This window comes from Perna viridis, chromosome 7 (assembly GCF_037379345.1).
Source record: "Perna viridis isolate PV_CMFRI_1.1 ecotype Kerala chromosome 7, ASM3737934v1, whole genome shotgun sequence".
Classification (NCBI taxonomy): domain Eukaryota; kingdom Metazoa; phylum Mollusca; class Bivalvia; order Mytilida; family Mytilidae; genus Perna; species Perna viridis.
In genome coordinates, this window is record NC_142451.1 from 33,794,420 (window position 1) to 33,813,287 (window position 18,868).

Sequence of the window (18,868 nt, forward strand, 5' to 3'; positions counted from 1 at the left end):
ATTCCCCAAAAATGAGTCAATTTTCAATTCAAACTAGACATTGCCCTTAATGGAACTAATACCCCCAGCCTGTTGTACAGCCATAATTTCTGCAATGTTTGCCCAAACATAATTTCCTGACAAAATGCAATCCCATTATGGTAATCTAAATATGTAACACTAAATTGAGTTCCATTACAATCCTGTAAGTCGTTAAGGAGGAGTTGTGGACAACACATCAGACCAAGTTTAGATGAAAATGACTAATGGTTGAAAAAACACATATTGGGGACTTAGATTACCATATTGGGATGTGCAGATTGTCAAGAATTTATGTTTGGGCAAACATTGTAGTTCAAACTGCCATCTTTTCTACAATTTTTGTCCAAACATAAATTCCTGACAGTATACACATCTCCATGTGTTTATATTATATATAGAATGTAACATCCACAAAGTTTCATAACAATGCTGCAAGTTGATTAGACAATAGTTGGGACAGACAGACAGATAGACAGAGTGAAACCTTAATACCCCACAACTTTGTTTGCAGGGGGTATAATTGATGTCATGACCTGGTTTTCTGTAGCATAAGAACCCCTACAATTATTCTTACCATTTTTTTAAGTTAACATCATAGTAACTATCATACATCTACCAGTATATTTAGGCCAACACATTGAAAGTATAAAGATTATAATCAGAGCTTGCCTGATTAGAATTTTTGCCATAAAATATCTTTGCCTGTATAGTTAAATCTCTGTTAATTAAGTTAATGCAGTTTTGCATAATTATATAATGCATGTACTATTTAATCTAAATTATGGCCACTGAATATTATTTTAACTTTCTTCTGATCAAGAGAATACGAAACTCTCATCACGGTTTTTCTTCAGATTTAGAAACTATAATGTGGGTTATAGATTATCTTAAGTATATAAATACAAATACATGTATGATAGTATATACTGCTGAAAAAGTTAGTGGATTAGTTCAAAGGTACAAATTCATTATGAAAAATAGAAAAAATTGTCCATATAAGGAGAACTACATCTTCAATACATTGTATGTACCTGTATATAAACACTGTGCTAGTTTGAGTTACTGATTACATGAAGTAGATACTACATAACCAAATGACAAAAAATTGTTCAACAGCAGTCCTTTCCTTCAAAATTTTCAAAGACTAGCCTTAATAATAGAAAACTGTATTGGATTCAACTAGCCTGAAACAAGAAATGTACACATTTCACTAGCCCGAGGCTTCGGGCTAGTGGCTAAAGGCGAGCACTGTCAACATGCTAAAAATGTATGGAAAATTGATCAAATTCCACCATTATAAAAGGAGCATATCTTCAATACATACATAAACACTGTGCAAAGTTTGAATGACAGGATGTTGTACACTACATCAGGCTAGGAATACACCCACTCAACCATTTCTGTCAAACCCAGAAAGTGGAAGCAAAATCCAAGTCATCATGAAAAAGCTATATGTTTATATCAAATACTTTAAGTATTTGCTCCAAAGGAAGCTGAGAAACCTGGACTGTGTACAGACAAGGCAGTACAATATCAGTTCAATACTTTTTGAGTTAGATATCACACAAAATAGGTCCCCCTAATCATGATGTGCAGGGCAGCTACATGATCTGCTTCCACCATTGTGGACACTGTCATTCTACTAGAAACTTACTTTAAGAGTGATCCTACATGTACATTGTACATATAATATTGATTCTTTTTCATAAAAAAAAATAAAAATCTTACTTACGATTTTTTTAAGGTCTTCATGTCCACAATACCACCAGTTTTTCTTTTAAATGGATCTTTCTAAAGAAACAATTGAATGTTTTACCAGGCACAGCATAATATGAGTGTAAAGATTGCACCCTGAACATTTGGGGCAAGTAAAGTCACAAAATTTAGCTTCATAAAGTTCTGAAATTGGATTACAGTTCAAATTTTAACAACACATGTAGATTCTGACCAGATAGAAAGTTGTCAAAGAACTTTAAAATTTGAAATTCTATATTTGTACTTATTTTCGCCATTAAAGGTCTTCAGACATTTTTGGGAGTACATGTATTTAAATTATATTGAAAGTTACCATATGCTTAACAGTAAATGTGATTAAAAAGTCACTAATTGTGAAAGTCATGAAAATCGCTGCAACAATATGTCAATTTTCAGTGCATGTTTACATGCGAAACTAAGTATCCAAAATTTAAAAACAGGTAATGTATTTAGGAATAAACTTTTCAATTCACTCATTCATGTACCTTGTGATTTTTGTCCTTTTTTATAGCCAAATGGGTCAAAATTGAAACTTTTTCATTCTATTATAAAATGTAAAAGTATCAAATTCAACCTTTTGTTAGTGATATGTATCTGATTGTTCTACAACATCACAGAAAATCATGTAATTCAGCTTATGTTAAATGCCATTCATAACTGTGCAAAAAAAAAAAAAACAGACAAAAAAGTTGAATCCTGACCAGATGGGACAGATATGGACACAAAGTTTAAGCTAGACACTGCTCTAAATTTTGATTGTGACTAAATGTATGACACAAGATAATATTTTGACCAGAAGTGGAACTTAAATACTTGCAATAAGAAGGACAGACAAAGTGCTTTCTAATATTCCAAGAATATTGTTTCTGAATCTGTAGGGTTTGATACATGTATATAACAACTCAGCCTAGATCAAAAGAAATAGACAATTCACAATGTCATGACATTTGGTGGAAGCATTTTTCTGTTGAAGTTCAAAAACAGGAAACTGACCCATATTTGTATGAATTAAGTTCCATAACTCAAAAATATTTAAAAATCAAAAGGGAGCTAACACTGATAGAAATAAACTATTCAACACAGTCAAAAGAAAATTTCAGAAATTTATGAGAATTGAATGAGGGAGCTCTCATCAATCAGAAGTAACAATGCTCTGAAATTTCATGAAATAGGTGCAACCACTATCCCCCTTTTATATGAATAAAGTCCAATAACTCTAAATTGTAAAAACAAAATTTTTCAAATATTGAAAGGGAGCTTTTATCAATATAAATAAACAATCCACCAAAGTTTCACTGAAACTGCTGAATGGGTTTTGAAAAAAATCGGAAATTCAAAGAGTAATCAAGGAAACCAAAATTCTAGCAGAAATCAAAAGAATGTAATCCTGGGACACAGACCAGACATGGAAAACAGACAACACAACATACATAAAGTAACTAAAATAATACAAAGTATTAAACAAAAGTAAATGAGCAACTCGGACTCCACTATTAACTGGGAGTATGGATCAGGTGCACCGGTAGGGTAAGAGTCCTCTGTATTTTTAGAAACACCAGCCAAGTTGCTCATAAAAAGTCAAGTCTCAGGTAGATGTAAGATGAATGAACAAAAAAAAAAAGGAGCTCGCATCAATCAATAGAAACAATTTCCTAAAGTTAACAAAAATTGGTGGAAGCATTTTTGAGTTATTGTGTGGGTGTAAATGACAGAGGAAGGACCTACGGTATATCATAATACATCTACACGGGGGCATAAAAATATTATAATATTCTCTTGTCTAATAACAAAATGAGTCAGAGGGTAACTAGGGAAAAATGTATGTTCTAAAGTAATTGCCTTTATATAGTTACATAACACACAGAGTAGAATGGTCCTTTAACACTTACATGTAAGTCCAACCTGAGTGAAACTGGGAGTTACACCGACTTAGTCAAGTGTTTAACATCCAGATTTCACCTAACCAATACCAACCATTTTGTATATAGTAATTGTTGTATATGCCCTGATAATTTGGAGCACTCCAGTCAGGATGTCATGATTGTTGTACAAACAATTTTTATTAGAGTGGCAGACTGCTGATGCTTATTATTTCTAATAGTTGTAATAATTAAGATAATTGAATGGCTTCTCCAGAATAAGAAGACACTAACTACAGGTCCCAAGACTTCTAGATATTGTGTACATACAAATTATATAGAAGCCCTTAAGGTTCATCTTTACCTTTCGAAAAATATGGCCTCAATTTTACCACTAATTTCCCTCTGGCTACAGACAAACCTGTGTATCTAGAAAAAATTTAAGGCATTCGTGTAGCATCCCCAAGATATGAGAAATTTGCATTAATTTTATTTAAAATCATATCATTAACTGGCCTAAATTTTGCTGTTTTGATTTAATCAATTCTGTAGAGATGGCAAAATGAAGTAAGTCTGGATAATGTTTTGAGATGTTCCTTGTGTATTAAAGATAAGCTCTTTTCACATTGATGTGCTGGTCAATAGAATGACAAAGCCACCTATACGCAATACGTGATTTAAAATGTAAATGAGTGGACCATATAAAATGAATCTTTCTGCAGAATCATAAAAAAATTAACCCTGCAAAAGTCAGGTCAGTTTTTGATATAATTTTACATAAACTTAATGTAACCTTGTCATATCTAGGGGATGCTACATGTATGCCTTAAAGATTATCAGGGTACACAAGTTTGTCTGTAGTCAAGAGGGAACTTATGGTTGAAATTGGGGACATATTTGTTGAAAGGTAATGATAAACCTTAATCAGGACTCCGAACAATGTCAGTGATTGACTCAAGCCATACCTTAAGGAAAAAAGTTATACAACATTGTTCAAACAAGGACAAAACGGCAACCTTGTTAAGTCTTCTTCAGCAGGTTGTTTTCGACCCCTGAAAAATGTTTCCAGTTAACTCTGAGACATTTCTAATTTAAAGTATGTTTCAAATACAACTTACATGTATATAGGTCTTTATTTTAAGGATTAGTTTTGTTCAATGTTTTGATCTTTAATTAATGCCAACCAATATTTACTCCCGTATAAAAACAAACCCTTGATGAATCATACACATAGACATGTAATTATTTATTTCTGGAAATTTGATAGAACATGTCTCAAATGTCAACAATCAAATGAGGTATATTGACTTCATATTGAGTAATTGTATTACTAGTGTAGATTTCAGCTATTGAATTGAGAATTTTCACCTATTGTGATTTTCAGAGGGTCCCAAAGCCCCCAAAGAATTTTGGAGGTCAGGGACCCACGAGCTTGGGTCTTTGAGAACTCTGCATGTATAATAATACCAACATCCATATTCACTGAGATTAACTTCGCCATGCTAGTTGAATTTCACACCCAGGTCAGTGATTCTTTGTACATAATTAACAATGGGGAAAATACAATGTCCCAGATGTGTGGGTGTAAAACTCATATTTCACCATGAAAAAATCTGGTTGGCATGGTGTTTAACTGACTTGACTGTGAGAGAACCAAATGTCACTGAGTGCACTGTATGGTTACATGTGCAAAAAGTTCAAAAATAGGGCATTAAAGGAACATCAATTGATAATCCTACCACACAATAATGAAAAAAGGAGAAAGGCAAAAAGTTAAAACATGACCAAAGGCAAAAAGTTAAAACATGACCTAACTCCAAAATTACAATTTGACTTTTGCTGAAAATTACCTGTATTTTATGGTACTTAACAACTGTGCAAAATAAAACTCATTGATCCATTTTCATAATACATTTTTTTGTACCTTCTTGAAACAGTCAGGGCATTGACAGAAGAACAGACAGATGGGCAAGCAACTTTTAGGAGGGTATTACATCTGACATACATTTTTTTAATACCACAACACTTAGTGTGGTGGGTATAAAAATGAATTCCTTAAAACCTACATCAGTAACTTCTTCTGTCTTTGGAATTTTCTTTCCAAGAGCCAACATTGCAGCACTAATTCCATTAGGTTTCTCTCTTTGTCTTTGTAACTCCTTAATGTCCTTCAGTTTTGATCTAAAATAAACAAGCCAAGAAATCAATATACATGTACATGTACCAGTACACTTCATAAAGTTGTTGTAACATTCTTATCCTAAAGGTTTAGTAAACAGACATAAATACTTACACCTTCTTCAAGTGCACCCCCTCCAAATAGAAACTGAACATGTTTTTGTATTTCATGCCAAGAGACTCAATTTTCTTTGAATTTAGGATAATATTTTTACTATGTTTCTACATGTACCATGTTTGTGAACATTTTTTCATACCATATTCTAATATGGTGAAAAATGACAAAACCCATGCATGGTGTACCTTTTTTGGCCAAAAGCATTCCATTTTATGATTTCATAGTAATACAAAGTTAAAAGAGTTAAAAGAACCAGGTGATGTGATGACTTTCAGAGAGTTACATTGTACAGGTGATGAGATGAGTTTCAGAGAGCTACATTGTACATGTCATAGTATTACATGTAGTTGTAGACAGCCACATTGTTTTCATAGACCAATTATGCAAATGGTATTAGATTCAGAGAGCTACATCATGCAGGCTGTGGAATAAGGTTGCAAAAGCTACACAAACACGTACATTGTACACACCTACATGTACGTCATGTACATATACCGGTACGCGTACATGCTAGTTTTGTTGCAAATATGGAAGTTTTAGGATTTTTGGTATACAAGCTACAAAAAGAATGGCTTCTACTTTTATGGACAATGTAAAGAATTGTAAGTCTGGCAAGGCATGATATAACCAGCAGATCTATGTAATAGACTCAAATAATATTACATTTGTTGTTTTATATACATTGAAATTGTTGGTGCATTATGGGCAATCTCAAATTGGCAGGAAAAGATGAAAGAGTTCAAAGAACATTGTATAAATATTGATATGATTGAAATATGGAGAAAAGAACTATGTAGGTTTTAAAATTCCTTACAGTTCATTAACTTTTTTAAATTTTTACACAAATTTTATGTGAATGATAGACTTAATTCCAATTTCTTATATTAATTTATCCTCCTACATGTACAAATGTACACGTACATGTTTGCTTTAAAGTTCGCTTAATGAAAATACTTACAGGTCCCAAGCCTTCTAGATAACGTGTACATTAGAACTGTAAAGAAACCCTAAATCAGGACTGTGAACAGTAATCAGTTATATTATGTTGTCCAAATGAGGACAAAACAGCAACCCTGTTAAGTCTTTTTCAACTGCTAAAAATGCTTCAAGTTTACTCTGATACATTTTTTGTTTAAAGTACATTTCAAATACAACATACATGAAAATCCTTATTTAATGATAAGTTAGTATTGTAAAATGATTTCAAACTTTAATTTATGCCGACCAATGTTTACTCGCTAATAAAAACAATCCCTTGACAAACCTCGCACATACATGCAGTTGTCTAATTTTAGAAATTAAAATGAACACATTTTACAATGTCACCAATGTGTACATATATCTGGTTATCAAATAGACTTCAATTAATTATAATTCAATAGGGTATAGTAATGAAGTATTAATCAACGATATATATATATATATATTATGATTTTCTTTTCACATAATATTTATCAATCATTACTCCCACATGCCAATCATCAAAGCGGCTGCTTTACTGTTAAAAGCTGAACAAATTGACTTGTATTACAGATGTACATTGTAGAATTCCGCAATTGTCTAGTCCATTGGACTCCCCTGTTGTGATTTTCAGGAGCCAATGAATTTTGAAGCGCTCATTTTTCAACGTCAATATCGTCGACAGGGATTTTCACCATGCAGGGTGGATTTCACACCCACGTCAGTAATTCTCTGTACACTATTTTAGATACTTCAGGTGACCACCTTCCGAATTGAAGAACGTAGTAAAAGGGCAGATAACCCAACGGTAAATATCGACTAAATCTCCTGATTCCGCAGGGTCATGCTTCACGTGGATACCTAAATTGTTATTTATTTGTTATACGCACTAGACAAGGTAAGTTAATTGTTTCTATTTAATTTTATTTATAGTTTATAAGTATTACTTATAATTGTAAACGGTTGACAATCTTTAAATATTTTACAATTATGATTTTGTGCCAATTGTGGTAAAAGTGTTTGCCGCATTCATCATGCTTCTTAGCAAATGAAAAATGAAGTAGTGAAAGGCACCCATTGGCACTTTTTCTGGAGCGATGAAATTGAGTTTTATAGTTAATAATGATTTAGTTTAAGTGTTATTTTATTGCAATTCACATAAATTTGTCATTTTTACAATTATCCGTGACATCAGTTGTCTCCCTTTGATAAAGTCTAGTTACACATAACTCAGCTTATTTTAAATTGCAATATAAGATATATATATTTGTACTGAATATTCAATACAAACATTTTACTATTTGTGTGTTAGTATTTTATGTAGATTTTCAAACTCATCATTAAAGAAGGGGGTGGTAACCAAAGCTAAGTTTTAATTATCTGTCCATCCTATATCATATGAAAGTTTGTGGATAATGCAAAACACCATTACAATAAATGCCAATTACAGTGTGACCAAGCTTAGGAAGATAATTTTTCAAATAATTTGCCCCAAAAAAATTATAATAAACAATTATTGAATGCACATAAAAGTAAATTATTAGAAAAAAATAAGCAGTTTATTCTGGATGTTGTCTTCCCCCTAAAATGAGAACTAAGATACTATTTTATAATACAAACCTATACCGTGTTCATGTAATACACATTTCATTAATATGATTTATCTTTTGCAGCATATTTGTACTTTCTGTTAGAAAGAACAGTTAGACCTACCTGCTGCATAGGAATACAAAGTTAACTTTTTCATTTCATTTAATGGTATGTATGGCAGCTTCTATTTTACATTTTGACATTAGCATGGGGCGGATCTATACAATTTGAAAATGCAAGCAAGCTTTGGTTCCTCAGAAAAAGGGATGATATTATGACATGATTTAATTTGTATAGTAAAAAAGAGGGGTACTAACCCCTTGCACACCCCCAGGTCCGCCACTGAATTAGTTAACTCTATTAAATGATTTGGATTGATATATATTTAAATGCATATTGAAAACAAAATCTTATTTGGATGCTTGTTAAGATGTACTTTGTTGTAGTAACCTAACTATAAGGAAAGGGTTGTATTTTATTAATTCAGCAGGATCGTAAGAATGAAACGTTCATATTCTGTGATTTTACAGAAAATGGCTAGAAGTGGTCTTATTAAAAGATTTTGGATGGAATTTCCAAAAGGTGATGATGCTAATGCAGCATTAATGTACAGATTTATCTTTGGTGAATATTTTGGAGTTCTCCAAGATAAAAATATAGCTGAGGAACTTCATGATGCCTGCACATATCCAGGAGACTGCAATTGCCGTACATGTGGGGAGAAGGCAAGCATAATTGCTGCTGTTGATGATGATGATTTTTTTTATTTAGATTTTGTAGAGACATCATCAAATGAGTCTTCATCAGAAAACAGTCAGCTGATTGACGTCATAGGGTTTTCATCTGGTGATGATACCCTATCTGATTCTGATACAAAGTTACTTTTAAAACATTCTGAAAATGATTTTGAAAGTCAACTGTTGTCAGAGTCAGAGTACGCCAATGACCATGTAGGTGAATCAGTCAGTGCAAGTTTCATTGATTTAGATGAAACACAACCTCCAATTTGTTTTCAAACCAGTTTCTATGACTCAATGATTCTTACACAGACTGATTCTCCTTTGCATTCACCTGAATCAGAATGTACATTTGGCAGTGATGATAAAACTCAGCCTCCTATTGGCTATGAGGTTAGTTGCAGAGGCACTGCTCTAAATTTACAATCTGATTCCAGTGATGAATTAGAATTTCACCTTCCTCCCTTGATTATTCCTGAAGATAGTAATGAGCAAAGTGATAGAGATTCTTCACCTCATAATATCTTCAGCTATATCAAGCGTAGAAAGCGAAACCAGTAAATTCATCTTTAAATATTAATGCTTACTATATTGAGTTTTATTATCTCCCTTTCTTACTATTTTGGTCTCACTAACCACTTCTAACGTTTCCATTACTTTACACGTTAAAAATGTAATTTTCAAAGTCTCACTGTGAATTCCCAGGACAAATGACATCTTAAAGCTGCATACCGTTGCGAAGCTTGGAAAATAAGGCTTCCAAAATCATTATGCTAATGGTACGATGATAGTAGAAATTCTTCACAAAATTTACTTGAATAAATAATACTGAAAATCCACATTTTTACCTGTTCTGCTAACTGACAGCATGGAGGCATATTACTCACACATGTAAACAATATTCATACACTTTTGTAGTTAATTACATATATGATTTTAAAGTACACATTCTCAGCTTTATTTTGACTACTTTTAATCATAGTACACACAAATAATGCACTTACAATGCATATGTCTAGGTTCAGTGTGTTTTTGGTACTACATAGGGGGATGGCCATTTGACCCGGAAGTGGTTAGTGAGACCTTAAAAATATTTTATGAGTTTTTATGTTTTTCTTTTTTTACATTTTATGAAAGCTTGTGGTATTGTGAGTCTAATAAGACCAAAACTATCAAAATCAGACATAGGACTACAAGGAAATGGTCATTTTTATATCATGCCCCTCAGTGATATTTTCCCTAAATTACTAAAAAATTACAATTTTAACTAACTTGTCACACCAAATTGATACCTATGATAATTCAAGAAGTTGTAATAGTAAATATCATTTATCATTATGAAAAAAGAACAGATTTCAACAATTTATATCATACCTATTTCATTACTGTGCGATTCTAAGTCTGTGCTGTGTGACTATTTGAGTACTTTGAATATCCCAAGCAGTGACGTTGTGTATTTCATGGATGACGTCAAGTTATGAGTCACTGTTACTAATAAAAATCTTGTTGCTATGTTGTTTTTTAAAATACCTTGCACAATGCACCTCTTAAAATATAGCCAGATTACCAATATCACTATACTGATTTTATGGGAAAGTGGAAATAATGACCAGGAAAGGCAATTTTCCTCAAATTATGCAGTTTTCTGAAATATGCCATAATTTAATTTATGGTCTCACTAACCACTTCTAACGTTTCCATTACTTTACATGTTAAAAATGTAATTTTCAAAGTCTCACTGTGAATTCCCAGGACAAATGACATCTTAAAGCTGCATACCGTTGCGAAGCTTGGAAAATAAGGCTTCCAAAATCATTATGCTAATGGTACGATGATAGTAGAAATTCTTCACAAAATTTACTTGAATAAATAATACTGAAAATCCACATTTTTACCTGTTCTGCTAACTGACAGCATGGAGGCATATTACTCACACATGTAAACAATATTCATACACTTTTGTAGTTAATTACATATATGATTTTAAAGTACACATTCTCAGCTTTATTTTGACTACTTTTAATCATAGTACACACAAATAATGCACTTACAATGCATATGTCTAGGTTCAGTGTGTTTTTGGTACTACATAGGGGGATGGCCATTTGACCCGGAAGTGGTTAGTGAGACCTTAAAAATATTTTATGAGTTTTTATGTTTTTCTTTTTTTACATTTTATGAAAGCTTGTGGTATTGTGAGTCTAATAAGACCAAAACTATCAAAATCAGACATAGGACTACAAGGAAATGGTCATTTTTATATCATGCCCCTCAGTGATATTTTCCCTAAATTACTAAAAAATTACAATTTTAACTAACTTGTCACACCAAATTGATACCTATGATAATTCAAGAAGTTGTAATAGTAAATATCATTTATCATTATGAAAAAAGAACAGATTTCAACAATTTATATCATACCTATTTCATTACTGTGCGATTCTAAGTCTGTGCTGTGTGACTATTTGAGTACTTTGAATATCCCAAGCAGTGACGTTGTGTATTTCATGGATGACGTCAAGTTATGAGTCACTGTTACTAATAAAAATCTTGTTGCTATGTTGTTTTTTAAAATACCTTGCACAATGCACCTCTTAAAATATAGCCAGATTACCAATATCACTATACTGATTTTATGGGAAAGTGGAAATAATGACCAGGAAAGGCAATTTTCCTCAAATTATGCAGTTTTCTGAAATATGCCATAATTTAATTTATGGTCTCACTAACCACTTCTAACGTTTCCATTACTTTACATGTTAAAAATGTAATTTTCAAAGTCTCACTGTGAATTCCCAGGACAAATGACATCTTAAAGCTGCATACCGTTGCGAAGCTTGGAAAATAAGGCTTCCAAAATCATTATGCTAATGGTACGATGATAGTAGAAATTCTTCACAAAATTTACTTGAATAAATAATACTGAAAATCCACATTTTTACCTGTTCTGCTAACTGACAGCATGGAGGCATATTACTCACACATGTAAACAATATTCATACACTTTTGTAGTTAATTACATATATGATTTTAAAGTACACATTCTCAGCTTTATTTTGACTACTTTTAATCATAGTACACACAAATAATGCACTTACAATGCATATGTCTAGGTTCAGTGTGTTTTTGGTACTACATAGGGGGATGGCCATTTGACCCGGAAGTGGTTAGTGAGACCTTTGAGAAAAAGTTTTATTATCTCCCTTTCTTACAATAACTTAATAAACAAATTTTGGTTATATATTAACAGTCTGATTCTAGTGAGGAATAAGAATTTCACATCAAACTTTTGATTATTCTAATTTTCTTTAAAAGCCAGCTATAATTGAAATGGATTTTTATTCAACATGTTACATGTACATGTATGTTTATGTCTCCATATGTATATAGCAATTACTGTAATAAGAAGTATAGTGTAAATTTTATTTTTTATTTGAACATAAAGTCTCTTTGGTATTGTATGGTATTATGTAAGAACCAATGAAGAATAATACGTCTATAAAGTGTCATCATTAATTGGAAATCCAAAACAAAATATTAGTGTGGTTGTAGTGTTGTGCATTTAGGTTATTTGCTTCTTTATTACATACATTTATTATAAAAAAAAATATCAGCTTGGTCGTTGTGCTTTAAAATTGCCTTTATTTTCATACTGTTTACTAATATTAAATCTTTATGTCTGTGTTGCTTTTTAACACAGAATTGCTTATGCTTTGTTGTCTTGTGATGTAAATGTTATATGCTTTGAATGCTTTTTATGCATCTAATGATTATTTCATATTTTCCTGTTGTTGTGGTATAATTATATTTGATGTTACTTGCTTTGAAAATGTTATGCTACCAAAATATTTAATCATATTATCAACTGCAGGTTGTCTACTGGAATACCAAAAAAAATGAAAAAGAACATAGCAAATTAGAAAAATATATGACTATTGAAGAGTTGAAGGAAGATTTGGAAGAAGGAACCTTAAAATTACTGTAAGTTAGTATGAGTTTGTTAATTAATTCATAATTGATTAGTGTGTTTGCTGTAAATCAGAATAGAAAATGTTTATCTTATTAGATGCATGTAGGGTACATATTTGAATATTGGTTTATATTTTTTATTTGATGTAGATATATTTTTATGGCAAAATTATAGAACAAAAATAAAAATTATTGCAAAAAGATAAATAAATACAATCACACACCAACAAACACACACACATATATATGTATGTGTATATCTTATCATGACATGAGTTAAATACAGACTATAAGACCCTTGTTGAATACTAAATTAATTTGCACATTAATTTATAAAAGTTCATTTACATTTCCATTTAATATTTTTTGTGTATTTTCAGAGCCTGAATTTGAAATAGACTATAATTTGCTGAACTGTATTTTAACTTGAATTTTCAACTGTAGTTATGCCTCTTTGACAATATTTCCAAGTTGACATTTCTGAATTCGCTGCTATGGACCTATATTTAGACATTTGAGTTTCTTTTTATTTATACTGTCCAGTGGTTACCTGTGCAGGAGAAGTTGTAGGTGAAGGTCATATAAATTGAATTAAACAGAGAAAGAGGATTTCCGAGTAGATTGATTTTTTTTCCTGAAGTCCCTAACTATTTATCTATAACAATCGGATTACCATACACTCACTCAATGTCAGCTTCATTTTCATCGGAACATTCGTCACTGTCAGAGGAGTGGTGTCTTTTCCTGATAGCCCTACACTTTATCTTCTTAAACTCTTCCATTTTATCTACGAAAACATTTAATCAAGATGCGTTTGGTATAACTAAATCCAAGAAGTTATAAACAAGGGGAAATAATTTCGGTGATAATAAAAGCTAGATCGTCGACGGTCTTTAAAATTTCCGGGTTTAGGTTCAACATTTATTTCGACATGGCCCTGTTTCATCATCTTTCAAGATATCGTTACAAAATTTTAACCATCGATGGACCTCATTAAGGACCTTTATAGGATGACCCTGTGAAGGCTTTCGTCGTCCATTAAAGAAGTTATCTCCCCTTTATTGTCGTTTTTTTTCAACATGGCCCTCCTTTTATTTTTTCAGGATATCATGATCACACTTGCTTAAGGGACTAAAATGTAGGTGTCATCACGTTCTATTATGAAAAGAACCTGATAAGTTCTCACTAACCACTTCTAACGTTTATATTACTTTCACTGTGAATTCCAAGGACAAAGACATCTTAAAGTCACATACCATTGCGAAGCTTGTAAAATAAGGCTTTCGAAATCAATATGATTATGGTACGATGATTGTTGAAATTCTTCACAAAATTTACTTACATACATAACACTGAAAATCCATATTTTTACCTTTTTCTGCTGAGGGGACGACCATTAGATTCTAAGTGGGTGGCTGGCAGATTTTGAAAATAAATATTCTGTCTCTGATTATTTAGGAAATAAATAATCTGGCCTCATCATACCAGAAAATAAATAGCCTGACTTTGCAAAATAATAGAAAATAAATATTCTGACCGTAGCTAGTGAATTGGAAATAAATATTCTGATCTCTGCAAAACCCTTAAGATAAATTTGACTTGGAACGCTCGCTATAAACTAGAAAAGTATACATGTTTGAATACTACACACGTTTTATACAACACCCGAATAGTCTCTAGTGGCAATATTAAAAACATGTACATAAATGACTTTACTGGGGTAAATGTGTAGTAGTCCATGGGCATGGAGTGTCCACCGCGCACCCCCACTCATCAACTTCATGGTGATTTTAAGGTGCCTTTATATCTCCCATTACCGAATCATTTGTCGCCAAAGAATATTCTCGAATTCTTTTTCAGTATAAGCCTATATCTGGTAAAATAGACAAGATTTTTGTGACTCAATTGTTTGTGCGTCTAAGTCTTCTTGGGGCAGTATGTGTGAACAAACCAAACAAATATACGGATATCATCATGTAGCCCAATATCTCTTTACAATGGTACCAAGATATTTGCGGTAACACTTAGGGTTTTTGGGTATTTAATGAAAAGAATTACTCCTACCCCACGCTCAAATTTGCATGTGGGAGTAATGATTGATAAATATAATGTGAAAAGAGAATCATAAAATATATATATATCGTTGATTAATACTTCATTACTATACCCTATTGAATTATAATTAATTGAAGCCTATTTGATAACCAGATATATGTACACATTGGTGACATTTTGTTACATATGTTGTGTTAATTATCATACACTCTTCAGATTTGAGATATCTCATCCTGTTTTGGATCTATTGAAATTTTAGTTTTTCAGTATATATTTTGAAAGCCACAACTGACACACAAATGATCATTACACAAAATGAAGGATCTGCTCAAGTACAAGTGTTTGACACAATACCAAGGACCAATATGAAAAAAAGCAACGATACTACAACAACATAAAATTTTCATTTTTCCAATGGTTTTGTATATTTTCATCAATACTTAATACAGATTTTCTATTGCATCATTTTCAACTTCGTCGAAGGAGGTCATGTTATATATCGCTTTGAGGGACTAAATGAGCACATTTTAAAAATCAAATTTTCAACCCCGATATCTCATACATGTTCGAACAGTATGGTCATTAAGCGCAATTTCTTAGAGGGTAAGGTTGTCGCATATCAAATGAAAGGTCTTAAAGCGTACATATCGTCCCGAAAAAAATGAGTTGGGTGAGGTCAATGAGTGCAAAAACTAAAGTATTTTATATAGTTAGGTTGATGCATATCAAATTAAAGATTATAACGTGTACATCATTAATATCAATTTTGTTATACGGAAAAAGAACTCAATTGGGGATAATAAGTGCAAAATACTATAGACAGTTTGCAGACAGTAGGGTTGTTTAATATCAAATGAAAGGTCGTCAAGTTTCCATTACAAAAATTATGACAATTGCATTTGACAAGGTCACCAAGTGCAAAAAAAACAAACTGTTGTAGAAGGTTAGCATGTTATGTATCTAACCAAAATGTCTTAACGCGTATATTTCAAAGAGATAATTTTCAGGGGAAAGACCTTTCAACTGTTAAGAAACAATTGACACACTCGTTTTTTTGTAATATTAATGACATAATTTTTAAAACCTCTATGATTTTCTAGACCTGGTTAACTGTATTTCTCATTTCTTAGGATGTATGATGGCACCATTTTCATATTTACACCACGAAATGTGGTAAATGATATTATCCAGGACCCATCAGTTGTTAAAAAATAATCGCTGGATAGTTAATAAATGGATAAATTGTATTATTTGTAATTATCGGCTCTTACCAGACTTTACTCAATTTTATTTCATAAACTTAAGTAAGGTATAGTTATGAATACTTCCTAAATTCCCCCAAAGCAAACGAATTACCCTTGATTCCTCCTTCTCCGGCTTTCAAACAGGAAAGCCGAACTTGGATTTGTTTTGTTTTCGAAAATCGGCAATCATCTACGCCTATCTTGTAAATATCCAAAAGGATTACACAAATATTGCACAAAGTGCATCTGAGCAATCACTGTTTTGTAAAAATGAGTGATTCTGCGACAGAAGTCAACATGAAATCTCCGTCGACATCGGGGTCGTCTGCTACAGCGAAAAATGGCCAAGATGGCAAATCGTTAAAGGATTATAAAATCCCTAGAAAGAGTTCTCGTACAAGTAAATATGTCTACCAGGACTACTCCACAAATGAGCTGTCGGATTCAACCGATCCTTATGAAGAGCTGAGTTCAGACGGGGAGATTTCAGGATCGGATCAAGAAAATGATCATGAAAAAAACGGAAAGTTCAATGGGTAACCGGACAATGAATCGGATTGCGAAAGGTTTGACCCGTTGGAAACATCATCTAAGATGATTATTTCGGGTAGCATGGCCCGCTACGTTGAAAAATATTTCAACACACATTTGTTAGAAAATTGTGTAAAGGACAAAGTTCTTGAAAATTCTCCGATACCGGACAATGCTATCTTCACGCCACCGAATGTGGATGAATTCGCTGAGGATTTAATTTGTGACAGAAAAGCATGGCGCTTCATGAAGTTACATGACAATAGTTTCAAATTTATCCAGAAAAAGGTGGCCCAAGTTATGGGTCCTCTGTATAAAGTGTGGAGCGAGCTCGATGGTGTTAACCATGGTAAAGAAGCATCGGAGATGTTGATCGAAGAGGTGCTAAAATTGATTGAGAAGACCGTTCTGTTGGTCGGCCAAGTAAATGTTGCCCGCCTTTACGAACGGAAGTTGAATTTCATGGCGAAGATACTGAAAGGACTAAAACTCGCTAAACAAACTCTTTCTCAGAATCAGCAGAATCTTTATTCAGAGACCAGTTTTACAACGTAGTATACGAAAAGAGTAAGAACAGGAAAAGGGCTCGAGAGATGGCAAGAGAGATGGGTCTGACCAAGAGACGGCGTACGGACAACTCGCCCTTTCGGCCCGGCTCTTCCGGTTCTCAACAGGCTGCAGCGAGGGGGGCTGAGAGGGGTACAACTTCAGACTCTATGAACGACAGAGGTTTCCCAAGACGTGGAGGTCTCGGTTCCAGTACAAAAACGAGAGGACACAAAAGAAGGCATGTTTTCTCAGAGAGATTGCACAATTTCTTCTTTGATAGTAGATCAGTTACAAAATGTACAAACAATGAAAATAAACATACACCATCCAATAAGAGAACTAAAGTTTATCACATAAAAAATAAAAAAATAAAAATGCACAGATCAAGAAATATCTGAAATGATAAAAAGGGTGCAATATAAGAGGTAAAAAACCAGAACGGAACCAAACCCCGGTTCATGAGTCACCTCTTTGCAAGACCAAAGAAGGATGGGGTATCAGACCTATTTTGAACCTCAAAGAGTTGAACAAAAATGTAAAATATCAGCATTTCAAGATGGGGGGTTTTCAAACCGTCAGAACCTTTTGAAACGGGGGGACTGGATGACGAAGCTAGATCTGAAGGAAGCTTACACTTGTGTCCCAATATTAGAATCTCACAGGAGATTTATTCGATTCCGCAATGGTCAAAAAGTGTACCAATATCGCACTCTCCCTTTTGGCCTCGGGAGTGGGCCTGGAATCTTTACGAAAATCATGAAACCAATTATAGCCCTGATAAGGCGGATAGGTATGAGATTAGTTATCTATTTGGACATTTCGATAATGAATGAAAACAAAGAAGGTGTGATAAGTGATCAAAAGACTCTGGTTTGGGTACTACACAACTTGGGGTGGGTCCTGAACTGGACAAAACCGGAAATAGAACCTTCACAAACGATCGAATTTTTGGGGATGAAAATCGACTCCATAGAAATGAAAATATTCTTATCGGAAACGAAATGCTCAGGTCTAGTTCAGAAATGTCAGAACGTACTGAAATCCGATCAAATATCAATTCACGACCTGGCGAGTCTGATCGGTACATTGAACGCAACAGCCGAAGCGGTCATCCCAGCAGCCCTGTATTGCAGGGAGATGCAAATGTGCAAAATACCTCCTGAAAATGGAGAATTACCATTCGTTAATCACCCTTCCCCAAGAATGCTAAGCCGAAATAATCTGGTGGGTTCAAAACCTAAAAAACTGGAACGGGAAATTCATCACCTCCCCAAGCCCGGATTTAGTAATAGAAAGCGACGC

At 33.1% G+C, this 18,868-nt stretch overlaps 1 protein-coding gene and 1 long non-coding RNA gene across 2 annotated transcripts in view; one reads left to right on the top strand and one right to left on the bottom strand.

Moving 5' to 3' along the window:
- LOC148612395 (splicing factor C9orf78-like) overlaps positions 1–14,059 on the bottom strand; it is a 22,890-nt gene extending 8,831 nt beyond the window's left edge. Inside the window, exons 1-3 of the mRNA XM_088593827.1 lie at positions 13,872–14,059; positions 5,702–5,816; positions 1,754–1,812 (exon numbers count right to left, since the gene is read on the bottom strand). Of these exons, the coding sequence (XP_088449953.1) occupies positions 1,754–1,812; positions 5,702–5,816; positions 13,872–13,969 (272 nt within the window). The 5' untranslated portion in view covers positions 13,970–14,059. The remainder of the gene's footprint in view (positions 1–1,753; positions 1,813–5,701; positions 5,817–13,871) is intronic.
- LOC148612396 (uncharacterized) lies at positions 7,665–13,192 on the top strand. The gene is made up of 3 exons (XR_015924381.1): positions 7,665–7,789; positions 8,565–8,649; positions 13,090–13,192. It is a non-coding gene; the product is annotated as an uncharacterized LOC148612396 (long non-coding RNA).
- Positions 14,060–18,868: the final 4,809 nt, after the last annotated feature.